This window comes from Mycteria americana, chromosome 1, assembly GCF_035582795.1.
Source record: "Mycteria americana isolate JAX WOST 10 ecotype Jacksonville Zoo and Gardens chromosome 1, USCA_MyAme_1.0, whole genome shotgun sequence".
NCBI classification, from domain to species: domain Eukaryota; kingdom Metazoa; phylum Chordata; class Aves; order Ciconiiformes; family Ciconiidae; genus Mycteria; species Mycteria americana.
In genome coordinates this window covers 221,143,377-221,166,562 of record NC_134365.1, presented here as the reverse complement: position 1 = coordinate 221,166,562, position 23,186 = coordinate 221,143,377, and the positions used below count along the sequence as shown (strand labels likewise).

At 42.4% G+C, this 23,186-nt stretch overlaps 1 protein-coding gene and 1 long non-coding RNA gene across 3 annotated transcripts in view; both read left to right on the top strand.

Annotated features, from left to right (window-relative positions):
• The first annotated feature begins 2,016 nt into the window (after window positions 1-2,016).
• Window positions 2,017-23,186, top strand: part of RAB6A (RAB6A, member RAS oncogene family) — a 61,946-nt gene continuing 40,776 nt past the window's right edge. Inside the window, exon 1 of one of the 2 annotated variants that reach the window (XM_075491319.1) lies at window positions 2,017-2,379. In XM_075491319.1, the coding sequence (XP_075347434.1) occupies window positions 2,310-2,379 (70 nt within the window). In that variant the 5' untranslated portion in view covers window positions 2,017-2,309. The remainder of the gene's footprint in view (window positions 2,380-23,186) is intronic. The other variant, XM_075491318.1, reaches the window with a different exon arrangement.
• Window positions 13,999-18,897, top strand: LOC142404452 (uncharacterized). Its single transcript, XR_012773867.1, has 3 exons — window positions 13,999-14,077; window positions 14,911-15,064; window positions 17,293-18,897. It is a non-coding gene; the product is annotated as an uncharacterized LOC142404452 (long non-coding RNA).

The following is a 23,186-nucleotide window of genomic DNA, read 5'->3' as shown; positions in this document are numbered from 1 at the left end:
AAACACAGACAATATATGTATTTAAAGTGATGTTGGAATTATTTAATTCAGGTCTCTGCCAGTCTGGATTCCTTTTCCCTGTGGTGTAGGAGAGCAGCTACACAACCAGTGCCACAGCAAGAGGAAAGCGCTCCCAAATGCCAGGTGCAAAGCTAAATGCGAGCTCCTGCTCATATCTTTATTAAAACTTATTTAAATTTGATCACCTTATTAAAGACATGTTTTCTCTTTCAGTTCACTGGCAGTTCAAGGCCTGGGAAAAAAAAAAAAACTTGGAGAAGCAGTTAATCATGTTGAGGGAGTACAAATGAAATGATCAAAAATAGAAAGCGTAGACCGCTTGGTTTTCAAAATGTCATCTAATTCTGCACCTGGGTTGCGGGCGCTGGTAGGGGTGAGCCTCATGTCTGAGGACAAGATCCCCAGAGCGGGAAGGTTCAATGAGCGTTTCCGTTCACCAGGCAGAGACGGAGCACAGAGACCGCAGTTGGAGACACCGAACAAAGGACGTTCACGGCCAAGGGTCACCTACCTGCAAGCAAATCCTTGCCAAGAGCCCGTGCCCCCTTCGGCTACGTGGACCATTTACAAATCCAGGCCAGCGGATCATGTGGAGGTGGAATAATATTAGTTTCAACCCATGATCTTTTTCAAAGAGGAGATGGAGTTGGGGTGTGGTGTCCCCTTAGCAAAAGAGATGCGGTGCCGAGACGTAGCCCTCGGGCCTTGGAGAGGAAGGTGTTGAGGTGTGGGAGAGCACGAGAGAACAAAATTCACTGGTAGCAAATATATTTAGGGGGACTAAGCGAGCGGTGGGTGCCATTTCATAAGAAAGGTGGGGACAGACTTTTTAGCAGGGCCTGGGCGATAGAACAAGGGGTGATGGTTTTAAAACTCAAAGAGGGGAGATTCAGACTAGATCTAAGGAAGAAATTTTTTGGGATGAGGGTGGTGAAACACTGGCCCAGGTTGCCCAGAGAGGTGGTGGATGCCCCATCCCTGGAAACATTCAAGGCCAGGTTGGACGGGGCTCTGAGCAACCTGGTCTGGTTGAAGATGTCCCTGCTTATTGCAGGGGGGTTGGACTAGGTGACCTGTAAAGGTCCCTTCCAACCCAAACCATTCTATAATTCTACGATTCTATGATTTCCCTGACCATCAGAGCAGAGGGGCTCTGGAGCAATCTCCCAGATGGGAAAACAGTGGAAAACCTACCTGTTTCCAGGTGGAAAACACCCCATGGAGCGTTATTTGGACTTTGTTGAGTGGATTCACAAGAGATTTACACCAACATCAACACGAATACAAGCATGGGGCAGGAGCTGCAGATCCCAGAGGGCTCCGTCTCATTCCAGGCAGCCAAGCTGAGATATTCCTGGGAACAGCAGGCGATGCCAATGCCAGCTGAAGCCCGGGGGCGGCGAGCGCTTCTGAAAATCACATTTTGTGTTCAAATTCAAGCAAGGGAGTATCGATCGGTGCGGGATTGCACCAGCATGGGAGAGAAGGGAGTGTGGGGTTCTGGCCTCTCCGCCAAGCAGGGAGGGAGCACCGAGCCTTTTCTGAATGACAGCCCCAGCGACCACGAAAGGGAGACAGGGGGAATCATTGCCCTCACTGGGAAATGTCTCCCCACTGCGGGGGATCCGCTGGGGCCGTCGTGGAGTGAGTGTCCCCAAGAGATGCTCGTCTTAAAGGAATATCCGTATCAGTTTAGGATTAGGCCTTTGGTCTTAAGGACTTTGCTTGGTCCTCACACCTTTGGGGTCCCCCCCCCACAGTTCAGTGATTTCAGCAGGCAGGATTTCACCTCAGCGCCCAGGAAACCCACGCAGCCATCGTTAGGTTCCAGAGTGAACCCCCCCCCCCCCGCCAGCTCGGAGGCAGAGGCCGGCAAGTCCCTCCCTCTCCCACGTCGCCCCGCCCCTCCCGCTGTGATTGGCCTGCCGCCGCGTCGGAGGGGGAGGGTAGGCGGGGCGCACGGGGACGCAGCGCGACGTGCAGCGAGGGGCGGGGCGGTGGTGCGCGTGCGCGGGGCGGGCGGGGCAGAGCGGAGCGCGCGGCCGCGGTGTGAGACGCCGGGAGCGCGGGGGAAGGAGCCCGGCCCTGAGGGCAGCGGCAGCAGCACCGACACTTCACCCAGCCGGCTGCGCCTCGCCGGGGCTACGCGCCCGGCCACACGCCCCTGCCCGCCGCCCGCAACCTTCACCGAAGGAAGGGGCGGGGAAAGAAGCGAGCCAGAGCGGTCGCGGGTCCCGCCGCGGGGAGCGGAGCGAGCGCGGGGCGGCGGAGGCGGCGGCTCCTCCATCATGTCGGCGGGCGGGGACTTCGGCAACCCGCTGCGGAAATTCAAGCTGGTGTTCCTGGGCGAGCAGAGCGGTGAGTCACACCGCCCGGCCCGGCTCGGTCCGGGTCTCCCTCACGCAGCGGCGGCGGGGCGGGCTCCTCCCTTCCCCCCGTCCGCGGCGGACCCACCCTTGTGGGGGCTGGGGTCGCGCCTGAGGGGATCCCCCCTCTCCTCACCCTCTGTGGGGGGGTCCGCTGTGCCATAACCCCACGTTATGAGGGGAAAAGGGGGTCTCCCGCCCCTTCCCCGCCGCTTTCCGTGGGGTGGGGGGCTGCCTCGGGGCGTTTGCCTCCCCCTTGCAGAGGCTGTTCTGCCTTGTGGTCGCTGCCCCTTCGGTGACAGGGAGGGATCGAGCGTGGTTCAGCTATGGCTTAAAGAAAAACCCAAAAAACAAACCACCAAAACCCCAACGGCCACATCTCCAGAAACAGTTGCTGATTCATTTGAGCCCAGGTCCTCTGGTTTTTTTGGGGGGCAGGAGTCTCAATTCCTGGTGTTTGCTATGTAAATATAGCATTTTTCGAAAATGCAGTTAATGTCTTGGCAAAGCGGATCCAACGCTCTAAATATTTAATTCAGTCAATGAGATTTTTCTTCCCTGTCTTTGGAATAAAAAAAAAAACCAAACCAACCCAAACGATGTCTCCTCCTTCCTCAGTAGAAGGCCTCTATCTCCAATACTGCATTTTAAATCTTTCACTTTGGAGAGTTTTCTGAAAAAAAAAAAAAAAAAAGCTCATTTGGTGGATTCTTTGTGTAATCCTGGTCAGATATCGAGCGATCTTTGACATAACGAGTAGGTGCAAAATATTTTCTGTCTCAGGGTGGGGTATTTGCTCCCTCAGCCACCTTTGGTCTCTGTGGTAGGAGATGATGAAATACTAGTTGTCGTCCCGTTCCCCCCCCCCCCCCCCCCAAGACTTATATCTTGGTGTTTCCTCACTCATATGTAGATGAGCTTGGCGATAAGGCTGCTATTAAAATTATTTACCTATACATTGGTGGCTTCCTTTAGTCTGTTCCTTTCATCTTTTTTCATTTATTTTATTTTTGGGTGTTGGAACAGCTCGTCTTCATATGAAGGATTCAGGGAGCACAAGTTCAACTTGGGGTTTTTGTTTTTTGGGGTTTTTTTTTGGGTAAGTCACCTGATCTGCTTGGTGAGGTGCTATTTGGCCAGCCATTTTATAAGGGTTTTGGAAGAGGGTCAATCTGTAGAAGATGCTGTTTGGGGTTTTTTTCTGCCCCCCCCCCCCCCCCCCCCCCCCCAAGGTATTTGATAACAGGAATCTTAAGTATTAGCTACGTATTTGCAAAATGCTTGGCTTGTTTTACTCTATTTCTGAGCTTTGATTTCATGAAGCTGTTCAATACTTCCATGGAAGGTTGTAGCACCTGGTGCAGATCTTAAACCTCAGCAGCTCTTGCTTTACACGTGGATTTCTTGTCTATTATAGCAGACATAACATCAGATATCTGCTTCCTCTAGTCTTTTGTCATTTGTTTTCCCTCTCAGCTAATCATCTGTGTTTATACTGGAAGGTTTTAAATAATTCCTCTTCACAGCATCAAATCTGGGGAGGAGAGAAGGAGTTTTATGGGTATAGCATAGCAAAATACTTCTGACTAAATATACATAGCGCTGCAACGGCTGTCTGGACTGTGGCTCATGGATGTGTTCAAGCTGATTTGAAGCTAGCTGGTTAGGGCCTGGCTAGCAGCTGCAGTGTGGGTTTCAGCCCTGCCTTTGTCTTGGATCCTGGGCGATGACTCCGTGACTGATCTGCGCTGAACTCGGTGCTAAACGCGGCGATGCCGATGGCAGTGTAGCCCTCGGTGTGTCCACGCAGCCCACGGGTGCTGCAGCGTGGGCATGCTCCAGCACGGCGCTCGGATGATTCTTGGCTGTGATGGAGAAACGCCTTTTTCCGAATTCAGCTTGAATCTCTTCAGATATTGCTGTCATTATGTCATTCTCTGTAATTTTTTATTTTTTTACTGTCCAAAGGGTGAATAGCTCCCATTACAAATGGCTCCTGGAAGAATAAATGCCCTAATAATGTTCTTCTGTATGATGGAGATAATTAGAGAAGCATCTCTGATGCTGCAAAGGGAGTTCGAGTGGGCTTTGCTTACATGTAGCTCCCTTTGTCATTCTTTGTTTTGAAGGTTAAGGGAAACGTAGAAATAAAGTTTTTATACTAGCAGCTTTCATAAATGAGAAGATCTCTTTGTACAACTGTTGCGCTGGATTGCTGCATTTGCTTCCCATTTAGCTAAAAGGTTGTCTGCCCTGTTGGAAGGCCATAATTAACGATACCCTACTGCTGCTGGTGGGGAGGCTGAGTGCTTGTTTCATTTACATTCAGGGACTTCACAATGACAAATGAAATATTATAAAGGGCTACGACATCGATTAGCTGCTTCAGCAGCCAAAGCTAGCTAATACCAGACTCTCTGTGCTGACTGTATACAGTCTCTTCAATAAATGTGTATGTTATGGCTAAGAAATTCTTAACTGGAGTTCATTACTGTGTGGGCTTTACAGCCCTTCCATGGCATTGTGTGAGCGAAGGCACTATCATTCCATGTGAGATCTGCAAGCATCTCTAGATGTTTTATTCTTATTTGAAAGTGGGATTGCACAAGTGGATGCAGTCGGTGATTTTTTTTGCTGGTATCCTCAGCCATATTGTGGGAGTTCAATGCCGTATACCTAGGCGTTCGTATGGACTGCAGTGATTCTTCCTGGTTACACCGTTCATCACTAGCTGCAGATTCTCCCCTTCCTATGCTAAGATGCTGATTTTTTTTTTTTTTAAAAAGCCCCTTCTTTTCTTCCTCCCTGATCCCCAAAATCTTGTCTCCCATGTCTGTTACTCACATCGTCTGCCTTTTCTGTTTTTATTGCGCCAGCTCCTCGAGCGCTTGGTGCTGTGGCGCGCAGGTTGGCACACTGCTGCAGCTCTGTCCATGGGTCCTGCGTGCGCTGAGCAGTCTGTCGGTGGTGTGCCGTGACATCAGGTCGGACTGATTTACTGGATTTTCTGATTTTCAGGATTTACTGCAAGTCATTGCTTCTCGATAGCAATATGGTTGTTGTGTCCCCCACGCCCCTCCCCAGCCGAGCCTGAGTACTTGTCGCATCTACTGTGGATTCATCACAAGCCTGCAATATAATCCGTGTCCAGCCAGAAGAAGCTTCTCTTTCTTTCTCTCTTATTTTTTTAACTTGTATTACAAGGATATAGCATTGGGTGGCTAGCAAGAAGGCAACTTCACCAGTGCTTGCCTTAATTGAATTACTTTTCTCAATGATTGAAGATTATACAGAGTTTAGCAGTTTTAAATATGCTAATCTTTACTGAAAAGGCAGAGAGAGCTCTGTGCTGAGGGATTAGAGCGAGCTATTGTGTTGGGGGGAAGTATGCTTCTTACTGCCTTTGATCTTGTTTTATCAGGTGATTTTCCTAAGTCCTCATACCTCAAGTTTAAGAAATTCTGATTTCTGGGTCACATCAGTTAGTGTACATATCACCTGTGTTATAGGGTAGCTTGCAGTAAATATGGTATCTATCTGAATACTCATAACATCTTTAGTTTTGTCTTGCATAGGAGCACCTCTCCTAGTTAATACATTGATTTTTTGATTGAGTGGGCAGAACTGAATGCTGGGTACCGCAACAGAAATATTCTTTCGTCACATGGGTTTATGCTGCAGCTTTTATTGGCGAGCAAGTCTGAAGGGCATTAATACGTACAGAAAGCAAAATAAGTCCCTGTTGTCTCTTTCTGCTGGCATTTCTGCATTGCATAAGATCTTAAAAAATGTTAATTTGTTCTAATTTTCTTTATCAGGAACCGAGATGTTTCATATTGAAAAACTGATAAGTACAATATAATAACTTGAGGAGTATAACTGTTTGGAAACCACTAATGAACTATACTGTTGCATAACGATGTTGGTACAGCTGAACAGTGTGATGTGTCTTATTAGATAACTGGAGAACTGCAGGTGGTTCCGGTGTAACACGAAGCTGGTGCAACACTGGTCACAGTTCAGCCTGTCTGCAGAGACTGGCATCCCTCTGCAACTTAAAACTCCCTTCTTTTTAAGGAATTATCTGCTTTACGAGCTCCAGAGCACTATTAACTAACTTAACTATAAACCACCGGTGGTTTAAAATCTTATCCCCTTCCCTCCCATTAATTTCCTAGTATTGGTTTTCCTGTGGCTGGGTCTTCAGATATTTGGGTTTATATTTGGACTATATGCATTTTCCATGAGTCGCTGAACTTAATTTTCTTGGGTACATCTGGAGGCTGAATATTGTTCCAGTTCTTTCTCTTCTCCATCTCTGAAATAGCCTTTCCTATAGCAAAGTCTGGAAGAAGCACATCAGACTTGGAGAAAAAGGCCTAAATGTTTTGTGGTGCCTGTTCTCATGGTGCCTTTTGATCCCCGTCTATTTGTGGAAGCCTCTGAAGGAGCTAGATCTTCCCTTCAAAGGAAGGCTAACTGTGCCTTTCTGCACTTTGGGTATGTTTTTCTGTGTGTATCTGAAGAATAATTTGTGAACTTGGAAGAAAGGATCTTCTTATTCCTTGATTTAAAATAGTGGATTCTATATCTGCAGCTGTTGGGGTGTTTGGTGGTACTTGACACTTTCTTGGCAGCTGATCCAGGTTCTACAAAGGTGGTGTCTAAGGCTTTTGCTGAAGCTGTAAGTGGGACTAACAGAGAAACAAAGGTGAGGAACCTCATTTGAGGCCACCTTAGCAGAAGATCTAGCATTTGGAAATTATCAGAGCTGACAGCTGTCAGCCATTCTTCTCGACTTCACTGATTGTTAAAAATCTGTCTTCTGTAACCAGTTTGTAAGGAAGTAGCTACCTTCCGTATTTACCTGATAATTTAGTCCAGGTGTTTAAAGGTCTTTGTTGTGTTCACGCATGTACAAGTACATGTACAAGAACCCCAAACCAGTGAACCAAAACTAGCAAACAGAAACTCTCAATGGTTTGAAACATGGCTCAGAAGAAATCGAATTTCGCTGTCTCGACGTGAACGCCATCAGATTTTTCAAGACGACCTCCAAAACTCGCCTGTGTGTCCTGTAACCTGCAAGAACAGTTACCTTGTGACAGACGGACATTTCTGAAAGGGTATGGGAGCTCTGATCCATCTCTTCTGGTATGGAGCAGGATAGAAGAAGACTAAAAGCACTATTTTGAAAATGAACTGATATAATCAAAATGATTACAAGTTTGACACATTAGTATAAATTATTTATGGAAGTATTCTAAGTGAAAAATGTGTGTGTCTGCAAACGAACGGCAGTCAAAATAGGGACTGGCAGTGAAAGTAGAATTTTTCAGGTCTGTTTTCTTGATTTATTTACTGATCTTACACAAAGTTGAAAAGCTAAATGGATTCTTTGTTTTCCCCTCAGCATAAAACAAACCCTTCTGGCTCTAATATATTGAAGGGCGCAGGGACAGTGAACAATTGAATCACTTACTTTACATCAGATATTTTCTTTTTCTGTTCAAAACATGATGGGCTAAATCTGTTTTGGAATATTTGAGTAATATTAACTGAAAAAAATTGACTTTTTTTGTGTGTTTCAGTAGTATTTAACTCTTGCCCAAATGCAGCCTTAGTGTATCACAAAAAAAAAAGCTAATCTGGGAAGCAAATATTATATGAAACTAAATTAAAATAAATTCTTTTCATTCGTGTGAACTATGTAATAAATAATGGATCAGGAAATTTGTGGGTATGTACATATATTATACTTAGAAAATATCAAGTGGTGGGGATCCTTTTGAGACGGAAATCACTTCTCATTGGTTGTCACCTGGTAAAAAAATACCAGCTTAAGAAAATAATCAACTCTAAATGCAAAGCAGGATCAAAATTGGGGGTTTAAGTGGAAAGACTTCCTACTCCTGATGCTGCAGGCAACTCAATGTGATTATAAAACGTGCTACTGAAACCTCCCCTTGTTGGATACGTGGACCTATTTTTTGCATGCCACCGAATTCTTGAGCCCCTTGCTTGCTTCGGGCTGCCTCCTGTTGAGTCTGTCAAACAGAGTTCAGTCTTCAAATTAGGAAGGAAGTCCTTACTCAGCTGTACAGCACAATAGTGGTGTTTGTTTAATTTGACTTTTTAGCACAAGGGTGTAACTTTCCTTTCTTGTTCCCTGTTAGTGTGTTCTTTCTGCTGGACTGCTTTAAACCGCACTGAGTCACTGCTGCCAGAATGCCAGGGCATGGTTTCCCAGTCCACTGTACGTTTTTAAAAGACTTCTTGGGCTTCTGGCATACCCAGTGCGATGCTAACTGGTTTAGTTACCATGTGCACAAGGGAAGCTGAGGAATACGATGTCCTGAAGTTTGACTTTTAAAGTATTTTTACAAAGCCAAACACAAAATCCTTGAGAGTCTCGATAGAGATGAGAACCAGTTAAAGAGAGTATGTGCTCCAAAGTCCCTTTCCTTCTCTTAGGGCATTTTTATCCACATTGTAACTTCCTCCTTTAGTCCCATTGCAAGGACCAGAGCTGGAAATGCCACGCTGGAGTCTAACTGGTAACTCTGCAAGCAAATCCTGCTTGACCTTGGCTGCTTTCATGAGTGCAGGTGCCTGGCTAAGTACAGGTGCGCACTGGTATCGCCTATGGTAGCTGCTTCCATTTTAGTGCACAGAGTTTGGGGCGTGCTCTTAAGAGTTTCCATGACTTGACTAGCTGCCAGTATCCCCTGGAGATGCCACACAGCTATTCTGAGATTTGCAGGCTCGTAGTGTTCTCTCATCCAGACATGTGTAGGTGTCATCAACACACAGAATTAAGGCTTTGGTTTAAATCTAAAAGCATACTTGCCCAGAATGAAAAGAGTTGGGAAGAAATATTGGAGCAATACTGATGAGCAGGTAGCTATTTGTCTTCAGACATGGCCAGAACCAGCTGTGCTGATGGAAGGTGTGGGTAAACCTGCTAATGAGACAATGTTCTTAACTTTCACTTGGTCTCTTTTATGTCTTGAATTGTGACCACTGTGCTATTAACATTTGTGACCATATAAATGAATGCCATTTATCCTGCTAAGTGACTTTTTTTTAATGATTTGCTTCTAGGAGAGCAATTGGCAATTGCTGCAGCAAAAAAAAAAAAAAAACCAACCCACTCCAACATTTCTGTAATTAATGCAGAGGCCAGTTTATTCCATTCCTCTAAATGTTTCCTGCTAAGCTTCCTGTACTTGCCTCTGTCTAGGTTTGAGTTGCAGCCAGTTCATTTTCTTAATGTTCTTGATATGTGCAACACAAAGGGAAGGGAAATTAAATCTAGAATAGATGTGTAGCTAAAAGGAGCGTGGCCCTCGGAGGGTGCAGTCTCGCTGGCAAAGCTCCAAGCAGCGGCTGATGCAGGATTGACAAGATTCCTGTCAGTTTGATCTCTGCCAAGGGGTCTAAGTAGCTGCTGCTGGAGTTGGGGAGAGTGAATTCCAGCTAACAGGCCAAGAGTTCGGCCCTGCAGAGGCTCTGGAGCTGTCTGCTCAGAAAGGGGCAGGCAGCATTGTGTTCATCTGAGCGCAGAAGTCTTTCTCTGCAGCTTGTAGGGCCAGCACTTCATTTGTTTTAATGAAGGTGTTGCCTTCTCTGGGAGTAGAAAATATTCACTCATTACTGACTCTGTCCTCTTCTGCCAGCGTGGAAATGGCTGTGAGAAACCCTACTTGTCAGTGATGGGAGGATTCTTGTTTTTATGGCCTGACAGAAGGAAGGCTTAGCAGAGGAATCTGAACTAGATGGGTGATTGAATCATCCAGTGGATGTCTGAGGTGGCGGAGGAAATGGACAGAGCAAAATTTATTGTAAAAGCTGCGAGCAGAAGCATAGTGTGCACACAGAGATCAATAAATCTTGGTGAGAGCAGCATGAGCTCAGGGTAGAGGGCATTCAATTAGGAAATGCAGGTAAGTGGAGAACACTTGCTTCTGGAAAAGCAACCGAATCTGCAGGTAATGTTTCCTGATGGTTGCAGTCAGTATTGTGAAAATAGATGAACAGGGCTTAACTTTCATGTATAACAGAATTAATTGGTGGTGAAACGCTGTGCTGCAGTGTCTTCTCTTTCAAAGGAAGTTCTGACCCCTTCTTGACTTTACTAGGCAGCAGTAGGCAGATCTTCATGCTAGAGGTTTGATGCCTTATTTGTCTTGCCTATATTACCTGACTTTTATTTTTTTTCCCTTCCCTTGTTTTAGACTGATGCATTTGCTGCTGAAGCAGTTTTTGAGTATTGTGTCCTTGGCTCACTCAAAATGGCTGAAAAATCACTTGTGTCTGCATAAAAGCTAGGATGGCTTTACTACAGCTGAGCTTCTGCTGCTTATTTGGATAAAGCTCTAGGTGAATCTTTCAGCACAGCAGCTGAACACAGCTGGAGGAGGCTCAAATTAAAATGGCTGAAGAAAGTTTGAGTTTGGTGTATCATCTCAAGGAAATCCTAAGCTTTTTTTCGTTGTATTTCATCCTGACCTCGGAATGCCTTACAAAGAGGTCTTCACAGGGTGGGTCTCTTCCAGCCCCTTCTTTCCAGACCCACCTGCCAGTTTGGGTTCTTGTAATTCCTTCTCAGCTTTCCAAGCTGCCTCTTAATATCAGTCCTTCATGTATTCAAGTCATAATTACGTTCCTATTCTTTCTGTTCTTCCAACCTCCCATTTTTCTCTCCTAGTTGAGTTATCTTTTGCCTTTTTTTTTTCTGAGCAGTCATTGGAGTGGCTTTTATCCACCATCTTGTAATTAACTTTGTGACCATAGTTCTTTTCCACTTTTTTATTTTTAGTTGCTCTTAAACCTCAATGTGACTTGAAGAAGGGGATAGGTTTTTTCCTGAAACTGCCTAAACAGTAGGCAGATGAAAAGCTTGTGTCCCATAAAATTTACCTCTCTATTTGGATGCTGTAGTGTAATAGCAGACTTGAAAAAAGCTTTTCCCAGTGCAAGTGTCACAATCTTATAATCATCTGCTGGTTTGGTGTTAAAAATTATTTTTCCCCCTTTCTGTTCAAGAGTGCAAAGGGCTGGTAGGCTGCCTCTGTTTATATCCGTAGGCTTGGGTGGACTGTTTATGCTGTCACAGCAAGTAATTTACAGTTAAATACAGTCTTGGTCTTAGGAATGCTACAATTTCGCTTAAAAATACAATTATTTTTTTTTCTTCTGGAAGAGAGCTGGGTTTTTCCCCAGATCATTAAACTGCAGAATATATAGTAAACTCAAGAGGAACCGTGTGTGAATTACTACATGCATTCCCTCCAGTAAATCCTGACATCTAGAGAAAAATTTCCCTACGGAATTGTGTGGATGATGTTTTAAATGGTTTTGTAGCCTGTGCAAGACTTGCACAGCTAAGAATGAGCCAAAGACTTGAGATCTGGCTTTGCCTGCTTGGTTTCAGGTTAAATCAAGCCTCGTTTCCAGCATGTCACAAGTCAGAGCCGTGCCCCTTGGAAGGTGGAGGAGCCAGGTACCCTGGGCTGGGGGTGTCTCTGGAGCCTTGATCCCAGGAAGAGCAAAGGCTTTCCAGCTTTACCCTTCGGAAAGTCGAGGGAGGGAAGAAGTGTCCTACATGAAATGTTTTTAAGGAGTTTCAAAACGGCTCCATGCTTTTTCCCCAATTTGATGCTTCTCAAATGCTTGCCTAAAATACCTGACTCAAGAATCTGCTTTTACATTGTATCTCCATGCTGCTTTGATTTCAGTAGACGATTCCCCGCTGCCACCGTCAGCCACACAGCGGAAGAAGACAGCAATCAGGTGTCGTGTAGTGTTTACTCACTCGGTGGCATCTCTTTTATGAATCTTAATGGCAAACAAATGTGACCTTCTGTGTTTGGTCATATGTCTTTGAGATCCTCGAAGAACTTGGTGGTGCACTCAAAGCTGGCTTTGTAGGTATGACAGCCTGAAGACCCAAAACTACCTCCTGTGCACATTTACACAGGGACTTGCTAGAGTTGGAAATAAGTCTTTTCTGTGTATCTTGGAGAGTAAATATTATAGTTAAATAGAAACTTAACTAGTATGTGTCCTTAGAGCCCTTATATGAAGGGATTGTTCCTCTGGAAAATGCTGCTGGAGGAGAATATTTATTTCAAGATATTCTATCCCAGCTGGCATGTAGATAATTATTCTCTAAAGAATTTTCTGTTCCAAACCCGATTTCTCATATAAGTGCTTTCTTTTTTTCTATAGTTGAACCCTACAGTTCTTTTTGGAATAGCCTTTTTTTAGAAAAGGTCAGAATAAAATAAGAAAAAAAAGAAACCAAACCCAAAAAACTTGTTCCATTGACTATTTGGAACCAAATTCCTGTCTTTTAAGTACTAACTTTTTTTTTTAAATTCTTCTAGATGAGTATTAAACCTTGGGTCTGCAGACCCCTCAGGCTCCGTGGCCTCTTTCCAAGGCATTTATGAAATGCAACTGCAAAAAAATGAGTTTATTGTCAGCTGGCTTAAACTCCCTACGGAGAGGTCTGTGTCTCAGGAAGTTTTTAGGGGCCTGTACATTGAAAGGCTGAAAATCGTTGTGCTGGATTACCATTACTTAGTTTGCCAGATTAACATCATTTGAATTTGAAGTTCTTAATTTGCAGTGTGGGTGGAGCAGGCAGCAGGAGCGTCAAGTGTCCATGCTGGTGGCCTCTGTTCTGCCCCGGTCCCCAGGAGGAAAGCTGTCACAGCTCAGGATCAGAGTTGTGAAGGAGAAATGGGTAGTGTGATGTCAAGATATGCTTATCTTGAATTCTTAATGTAAGACCGTTAGGAGGCTAGGCAAGTGTAGCTGTATGTTTCCTGGACTCGTACGAGTGTCTGAGGAGACCAGAGTGTACAACTTCTTAAACTGTGCAACTTAAGTTCTACATGGGTTTTGGTTTCTGTTGCTAAAAAAATAAATTGTGGTTGGGATTTTTTTGGTGCTGAAAAACAGGGTTCTGTGCTGTTTCTGTAACACACACTGGTATACATGTTCTGCTCTATTTTGATATCAGCTCTTTTCCTCCTGTGTTTCTGTGGAGTTGCATCATATAGGCTAACCCATGTGTATTGTTGTGCAGAGAGGATTGTGTACATCTCTGGCTATTTTTGCACCGGTCCCCAGGTATTCTTCACAGACATCCCTGTCAACTTGGATCAGCAAATGCTGACTGAATTCACACTGTGCTTTGTGGAGAGGTGTGCTTAATGAAAGCACACAGAATGTACTCTGTGCATTTCTTTTCCTTACAAGCTGCCTCCTCAGAAGCCAGGCTGCATCGACCTTAAATCGGGACTATTTTAAGAGCTTGTTCGAGCTTTGTTCTCAAGAAATACTCACTCACTGTGTTTCTGCCTGAAGAATGAGTTTGAGAGAAGAGAGCTCTTGTGGAAGCTGTTCTGCAGCTCTTGTGTGGAAAGAGTAAAGGTCAAGTCTTAGTCTTCCAGAGCTGCCCAGGAGATGGTAGGTTCTGGGAGTAAGATGGAGTCACTGAGGAGGAAGCTATATGGAGCTCTCTTTTTTTTTTTTTTTTTTTTCCTTCTTTTTTTCTCCTTCCTCCAGGCAGGACAAAAGTTGCTACAGTGTGAGAGAGCAGAATTTTGTTTGGGGCAGCGTAGGGTAGGTAGTCATGAGAGGAGGGAGCAGGAAGAAGTATTTGCTTGTTTTGCCAGGTGGGTAATGGTGCTGGGGAAACATTAGGCAAAACTTAAATTAGTTAAAGGATGGAAGGAAGGGAAGTCGGTAGTAATCCTTAGCATTTTAATAGGTCTCCTGAAACTTCTCTAATTCGTCGCTTGAAAAGGCTGACTTAGTATTGCTTGTTGTGCTTTCAAGGGCAAAACATATTTAGGAAGATAGCGATAGCTCGTTTTAAGGACTCCATTCAGCATGTGGTACAGGGAAATGACGACTGGATTCCCTGAGCTAGATGATAGCATATGCTCGTTTAACTTGCATCAGAATAATGTTTAGTGCTGAAAAGAATAGAAGCTATGAATGTTTCAGTCCAGAAATGTATACTCAGGTGGCCGCCCATTTTACCTCCTCCCTTCTGCTGCAGTTCTCTGCCTGAGGATATTGCCATCTTAACATTACTTTCTGTAGCTATAGAAAGTCTTGCATGTTGTATACCATGACACTGTGAAGGAGGAATTTCTCCTGTGAGACAGACTTAATCTACAGTATCTTCTCTCTCACCACTGCAATCTGCTGCATGGGATTTTATCTAGTTTTCTCTAGATCGCCAGTGTTGGTTGCATCTTATAATACAGTTTTTTGGGTTTATCTGACTTTAGCTCATTAAATTATGCAAGTACTGCTTAACATGGGGCAGAGGGGAGATTACGTGGAAACAGAGGACAAAGAACGGAGGTTGTACTCTGCATGCTTATTTAGAGGGGAAATTGGAAGATAAACATTTGGAGTCCCATAGTGGACTTGGATAAAGGCTGTGTGCTTTGTAACAGTTATCAAGATTTTTGTGTCAAACTTCCTGTTTACACAGATAGCTCCTGGCAGGAAGAACGACGGTATCCATATTTGCCTAGCTTGCAACTGGGCTGAAGAAGTTGTCTACCTGAACTACCAGCACTGTAAATCAAAAGATTTATTAGGAGGGGATCCAGCTGTGTCTAGGCATTGTGGAAATATGGTGTCAGGTAATTGTGGCTCTAAAGAACCTAAATGAAGCCTTGTGGCTTAGGAAGAAAGGACAAGAATAGATCATGTTCAAGCAGAATGACAGATGCAGTGGCGACAGATGTCCTAATGCTGTATTTCTTTGTCACTGCAGAGAGCAAGGTTTAATTAGGAAGGCATCATCTGTGGGAAAAGGCGATGAACCAAACTTCAGATAACCAAATATTACAGGAAAAATGCAGGTCGAAGAAGCACATTCAGCTGCTCTTGTTTGCAAAAAAAGGACTTCTTCCCCATGCTCTCTCCAAAGGCAATAGGATAAAGAGAGATAGGTGGGCTGTTTTTGGAAAATTCAGATTATTCCTATCACAGTGGTGAATCTGGCTCTTGCCTCAAAGAGAAGATAGCAGAGACAGAACAGATTTTTTTTTTTTTTTTTTTAATCCAAGGTTAAGAGTTAGTCATAGTGCTATAGAGACCTTTTCTGGATGGCAGAGGGTGGAGACACATTCACACCACCAGTGACCATACAGTCTTGAGGTGTGGGGAAGAGGCGAGCTTTGGATAACCAGGTAGGGGTTTATAGGTAAGGTCTAAAAGAAAGACTTGCAAACCCCAAAGAAACTTCTGGATACTTGAAACAATTAAAAAGCTAATGGTTTAGGGAGAGGGAGTGCTTTTGTTTGGCTTTTGTGTGTAAGGTTATATACCTAATGTATAAAGGGATGTTGCAATATAAAAAGTGAACCTGCAATGCACTGAATTCTTCCAGCTATTCAGGCAGAAATTACATTAGAACCCCTTCAGTAACACTTTTGAAATTAATAATCCAGATGGTTCTCTCAGCTGACAAAGATAATACTTTACAAGTCTGTGTTGTGCTCTTTCATTACAGGCTTCATTGAAATTCTTCTCCAGTTTACATTAAGAGGCCAGAATCTGAGATTTCTGTAATATGGATATTTTGAATAGGAAAGAGGAGAACATTGGCTTTTTCTCGTAGGGAACTGGAACCCCTCTGAGAAGGGCATAGAAGGCTGTATGGGTGTTTAAAGTGGAGGAGAGAATGAGTTCCCTGTTACAGACAAGTAAAAAATAAATCTACTCAGATTTTGTACTGACTAGATTTGAAGCCGAGAATGCAAGGGGTAGATGATTAATCATTTTAAGTGTATAGGTGTTCTCATAACAATATGGACTATCTTCCTGAATTAGCACTTTTAGAGGTGCTTTGGGCAGCTAGTAAGCACGAAGGATGAAGTTTAAATTCTATAAATGAGTAGTGTCTTGCTGTGAAGATCAGGGTCTGTTTAGGCTATGTATTTTAGGGCAAAGCGTAGTAAGAATCCTGAAGTCTTGTGGTCTAACCCTGTACTCTTTTCTCTGCTAGAGCGTTCATGACTCATTGTGACACAGCTGGTTGTAAGGTTACGACAGCCTTCACGTAAAGCTGATGCAGAACCATATATCCATCTTTAGTAAAATGGATGCCACTGATGACAATGGGAACCTTGGGTGACTAGCTTGGATATAATCTAGTATCGGGCATTCGTGTTAGTGTGGGTGAATGTTACCCTGACTTATCTGCATCTGTAATGGGGGCAGAGAATTACTGTGCTAGGTGTTAGGAGGATGATGTTTCCCATAAAACCTAGGTTGTTTTACTAATTTAAAATAAGAATCCCTTAAGCTATGGGCATCCTTCTAATTAACTTTCTCAAATCTCCTTCCTCAGTGGAGATGTGTTGTCCATAGAGGTGCAAAATTCAAATAACTTATTTTTTTGATGAATCATCCTAGCACTCCCTCTACAAAGATCTCTGAAAAAAATATTTCCCACCCAAAAAAGTATAAGCTTACTGTTTTATATTAGTGAGGCCCTGTCTAACCATGGAGTCTTCCAGAGTAAGTGAAGTGAATGAGAATGATGTGTTGAGTGATCTGTTGGCTTAGAAGCCTCTTGGTTTGGTTTAGTTTGTCTGGCTAGCACCTTTCCCTAAGGGTTGCTCACTTTTGCTGATTTGATTCTTGTAGTTATTAGTTTCCACATTAACGTGGTAGAATTTTGAGGGTTTGAAGCTGTGAAGGAGATAGTGAGGGATGTTTCATGGTCTAGAAATAATGCAGGTGATTCAGCTAAATGTAACGAAGGCAGGCAATAGCTCACCTCTCCTTCTGTAGTTTATATATGACCTCTATGTATGAGAATTAGCTAATGAAAACTAGTTTTCTCTCTGTTTCTCAATAGTTCCAGGAGAGGAAACCCACATCTGCTGTCTTGGAAGAAGTCTGAGGCTTGCCATGGGTCACACATCCTCTGAAACAGGACAATCCTATGTTTCTCTTTTTGCCCTGAGATTACTGGAACTGTTCTGAATGGAAGCTGAATTATCCAGATTTCCTCTCTTCCATTTTGTCTGAGCATGGAATACCAATTAAAATGTTAAGTTAACATGATCACAAGGCCCATTTTGATATTGTGGAGGTGTCCAGACGTTTGAACCACCTTGCTTACACTGAGCTCTTCCAGGTTTTTATTCATGGCATTCAATTTCCTAATATATTTGCTACGTCTAAATAGAATCTGTCTTGGTGTTTTGTAGTTGAAAACACCTCTTACAATGAGTTCACCACTGTTAAGATGTTTTTAAATAGAGGCATTTTACATGTTGTCCTGTTTGCGGTATTTAATGAATACTTTCTGTGGGACTCTTCCTTAGACAGATTAGTCAAAACCTTTGAATCTTGTACTTCAACTGCTGTATTATTGCTGGAGCCAGTCTGCCTGGATAGTTCCTGAGAGGAAAAACTTAAAAAAAATTTTTTTTTTTTTTAAGGAAAGGTTAAACTGCTTAGTCTAGAAATTTCTTTAAAGTGCCTTAAGAACTTTGATAAAAGTTCATAAAATAGTGCAGATAACTTGAGATACTGTCCTTTTTTTCCCCACAAACCAATTTTTTTGTGTGAAATCTATATAGTTCAGGAGCAATCCTGAAGGCTGTACCATTCTGTATCGCTAGTGTCTAATAAATGAACTTATTTTTCCTTCTTTAAGATGATGTATAGAGTACTCTTAATGGACTGCTCTAGAACCAGGGATGAGGCATCTCCTTGTTTCAGCAGCTTTGTAGGCCATCAGCACTTCGTGTCCTATCCAGTTACGTTTCCAAGTGGGAAGTATAACAGCTCAAACTAGAAGGAAAAAACAGAAGCTGAAGGTTAAAACGTGACTGCTCCAAGTTGAGTGACAGGAATTGGGGTGTTCTGGGATGTCTTTGCTGCGAGGAGCTTTCAGATGTGCCAGCTCCTCAATTGGGTTCAAATAGTTTGCCTTTAATAGGCAGCATTATCAAAAACATTGGGATGCTTTCATCTGGGGTTTGGGTGTCTAATAATTTGACATTTTCCTCCTTTTTTTCCCCCTAAATTTCATTGGAAAGTTATAATATGGCCACCAGTGTGGAGTTCAGTGTTGCACTTAAAGTGAAAATTCGAGATTTTATGAAGACTCAAGTTATTGTAATAATGTTTATGCAGTGTTGAGGTGTGGCGGGGGGCATGCTAGCCTTCAAAAAACCAACTGATTTTGAGGCATTCGTGCTGTGGTAGTAAAACACACAGAGGGAATTCAATTTTCTTCTGGTGTACCTGCAATGACTTCACATTTTTGTAGTATCTATTTATGTGCTAAACTTAGCAGGACTCTGTCCATGTAACCTGTTCAGTGAAGTGCTTGAATTACCATCTTAATTTGGGGCTGCTCCTGAATGAGAGGAGATTCTGGTTTGCTTCAATAGTTCTGAAAGCTAAAGTTAAGATATTTTACTTAGCAACAACTCTTGAACTTCATCCCAATTTCTCCATTCAGTTTTGGCTTTATGTAAGATTTTTTTTTGGTCAATTTCTTGAGAAAAATATGATAAACATTGTATTAACTTTATTGATAGACTGAATTAAAGCTTCACGCCTAGTTAAGCAATGCAGTTACTTGAAGCAGCTGAACACATCCTCATCAAGACTTTCCACGAATGTTGAATCGGTTAAATAGCATTCACTGACTGTCACTGTCAATAAATGTAGGTTAAAGAAATTTCTTAGGGGGCAGCTTGGTATGCCTTCGTGACTGCAAAAAACCTGAGAACTAATATTCTTTTAAAGTTGAATAAAAGAGCCTTTTCCCCTTACAGCTATCCAAACTTTTCCATCCTTTTCTTCATGTGTTGATTTCTGCCTATATTTTCCGCTCTCTGTAGATGTGATTCCTTTTGTATCTGGTGAATACAGCTTTTCATGCACATTAATGCAATCCAAGTAATATCTATAACTGATGATACTGTTGCTCTTAGATTACATTCTCAAAATCACCAACATCTAGAGAATATTGGATTGACCATGTACGTTTAGGCAAGATTTTTCTCATGTGTACCTATTCTGAAGTAGTAGGAATATATTTACATCTCTGTCTTCGGCAGTCGCAGTACAGGAGCGAACTGCACAGGTAATTTTTGATCAAGACTGGTTTTAGGGAAGAAGCATCAAATAACACTTCACTGAAGTTCAGTTTTGTAACCAATTTTAAATTGTAATTAAACATTAATGTAGAATGATTTGGTTCTATTCTTAGACTGTTTACTGTTAAGTTGCTGTTTATCTGTCTGAATCTTACTCTCAATCTTTAATTTAAGAATAATCTTAAATTAAAAGATGCAAGACCACTGGAATTCGAATGCTCTGAAGGTTTGAGTGAAAAATAACCCATCACAATCCTGGGACTCTGTACCAGAGAAGAAAAGGAAGATAATCTGAGGTTATCCAGGAAGGAGCCTAAGTAGCAGCTGAACTTGGTGCTTTCAGGTAGCAAATCATTAGACATGGCAACAAGTCTTCACTGATGTAATTTCTAGTGTGTGTATTACGATTGTCATTGAGAATACTCAAATCTCAGGAGAAGGTGAATGATGCAAAGAAGAATTCAGGATTTCTGAAAGTTTAAGTGCTTTTGCGTAGGGAAGAGAAATCTCTCTTGTTACTGTATTATGTTCCTCAGATATTAAGATTTGGTTTTGATAGTGGCAGAGAAACGGACATTACTCTTTTTGGTGCCTTACCGCAGAGATAATGAAATGGATAATTCTGCAGGGAATTGTCACCAGCGCAATATAATTCTGAAGAATCCAGAAGAGTATTCTCATATTAGATGATGCATTAGCCTATCACTTTTCATTTCTCCTTTTTTAACAAGTTATTTTTGGAAAACATTATGTTTGAGGATTTATACGCAGATTCCTGTGTAAATTGCCCATGAATATGGTTTGTTCTGGAAACAAATACTGTGTTAAAGATATCTAAACCAGAAATTCATTATTATCTTTTGAATGTCTGCCTCTTGTTTTCAAAATATTTCTGTGGTGATTAGTTTCTCATTCGAATTGAGAACTGAAAGTGGCAGTAAAATCTGGACATCTAGTTGCAGGGATATCTTCTCTTGCCACTTTCTCACTTTTTCTTCAGTAAATATGAGCCAGTGCTTCATAAGAGCATGGGTTGTACTTTTTGCTCATATTCACCTAACGCTTGATAATTTTGGAGAAGTGGAATCAAGTCCTGAATATTTATTTTTACTCTTAACGTGCTCATTCCAAAAGCAATTGTAATGGCAAGAAAGGGAAACACTTGTGTTGATTCTGACTTTATGCCAGTATAAAATATTCAGAGCAGTCTTCTGAATTGGGAAATGTCATTTTTGTAATAACTGTTTTGCTTGAATCTTGTGGTCTAGGTGATAGAGGAGCTCGTAGCTCCTTCCGCTTTCGCAGGAGGAGCTCAGTGTGGAGCAACAGTTGCACTTACCAGAACCACTCCTTAAAGGGCAGATCCACCCTTCCAGCGTAGTGTCTGTCCAAAGTGGCTTAATTACTTTTGATCTGTGTATGTAGCATTTTACATCTTCCAAGTCTTTTACAAGCAGATAATTAGGTATTTAAAAATAAAATACTGGGTTGTAAAAATTGGGTCTTATGAATGATTAATTACTGATGGTCTCCTTGTGGATTTTTGCTGTGTGCTACACTTGTTTTTAATGGGGTGTCTGAATGATACAGCCTATATGTAGTATATGCTTCAAAAGGTGAATTAATCCTCAGGCTTTAACTGCCAGTATATATAAAGTGAATATTAAGCTACCCTTGCATGACAAGAACAGAATTTAAATATTGGTCTTTTAAACTTGATGGGTTCACATTTTTGTGTAAGAAGCAAGTAGACCATTAAAGCAGTTGAAATAATAAAAACAACCCCAACCAAACACCAACCAGTTAGTAAACAAGCATGCAGTTAAAATTAAAGGCAGAGTAAATAGTTAATGGTTCAAACTTTCCTCCTTTTGGCTTTATTCTATGAATCTAGCTTAGAAACCATTGATGGGGCTAGAAGTGACTTGGCATTCAGTATGTACTACATGTCTCAATAATAAATGTGTTGCTTCACTGAAATGCTTAGCAGTATAACTTTACAAGAGCTCTTTTTGAAACAACCTGACCCAAGGGCTAAAGCTTGTTGGCAAAGACAAAGTTGTCTTAGCATTTGCAATATGTGCTAGTGGGTTTACATTGTAAAAATACACATAAATTGGAACTGAAATTCTAACTGAAATTTTGTGTAACATTAATGCATAAAAGTAGAAATCCAGCGAGTAGAAATTGTCTGTAAGCTATTATATAAACAACCACCATTTTTTTTTTTTCCTTTGCTAGTACTCCAAGCGCCTTATGAAGTGTTAATGTAATTTTATTTCTGCCTGGACTGAAGATGATGTTGTAAGGATGAGGTGTCTCTAAAAGCATTTAATTTGTCTGAATGTGCTCACAGCAAAGCTGTGTGTTTTATCGTTGAGTAAACTGGAACAAAGTTAAGTAGAGTTGTTCCGAAATGTCAACCTGCACACCACAATCCAAAATTTATTCTTTGTCCAAAAATTGCATTATTAAGGAAATGTTTAGCCAGAGTGTTGTGGGGACTATTGGTGTAATAACTAAACAGGGTGTTTTGATAAAAAGCAAATAATAAATGTAATCTGTTCTGACTCTTTGAACTCCTGTTTAGTACCCAGCTTCAGCTCAACCCTTACCACCACTTTGAGGACACTTGAATTGGAGCCCAAAGGAGATAGCTCTGTAGTATGAGCAGTCTGCCATATTTTGCCTAAGCATGTGGGTGTCATTTTAGAGCCTGAATTAACATTTAGTCACTGACCTGCTGAGAATATGAAATTCATTTAATCTTTCTTCAATAGGACTTCCTAGAACCCTATTCTACCTGCTTACCTCGATACCATCCTGTCTTTTATAATGAGATTATATGAGATCTATTCATTCTCTGATTTTTAAGCTGAATCTTGTAAATCCTCATACTCTGGCTCAGGGAAAGGCAGCCATTCCCAACTAAACTGCAGCTGGAATGAAGAGGCCTTTTCTATCCAAGATCTAGTGCTGTTCCTCCTCCTTCCCTTCCCCTATCATCCTCCACCTCCCCTGCCTCCCAAATCTGGTCTTACCTGTTTTTTTTCCACAGAAGCGTACATATAAATATAACTTAGCTTAATACTGAAGATGGTTGTACAGTCTCATAGTGGAATACTTCTCCATGTGTTGGGTGAAATCCAGTGTTTAAAAGCAGAGCGAGGAGTCCAGAAGACATGACTTTGCAAGAACGACTGCTGCTGTTCATCACCTTTTAAAAGAAACATTTCTGAGATGGAGGAGGAGCTTCCCAATAACACCTCCTGCATGGGAAGTCGTCTGCTTTCCCAGCTGTACTTGCCTCTTTCTTGCCAGCTGAGTTAGTGATAAGGTCCATGTGAAATTCTCTTCCTTGCATTGGCCTGCAGCTGAGAGCTCCTGCCTCCACTCGCTGTGCCTTGCTGCTGAGTAGTTTTGGATAAAGACTGTGATCTCATGGACTTCTGTACTACTGAATCTTTCCTCTTCCTTAGCTTCATGGTCATCCAGGCTTGATCAGAAGATCCTTGGGACACATTCCACAGTGCTCTTATAGTTTCATAAAAGTGCTGCTTTGTGTTATCAGTATGTATGCTGAGGCTTGAAGAGTCTTATTTCTGAGGCATTTCATGAGCAGTCAAAATAA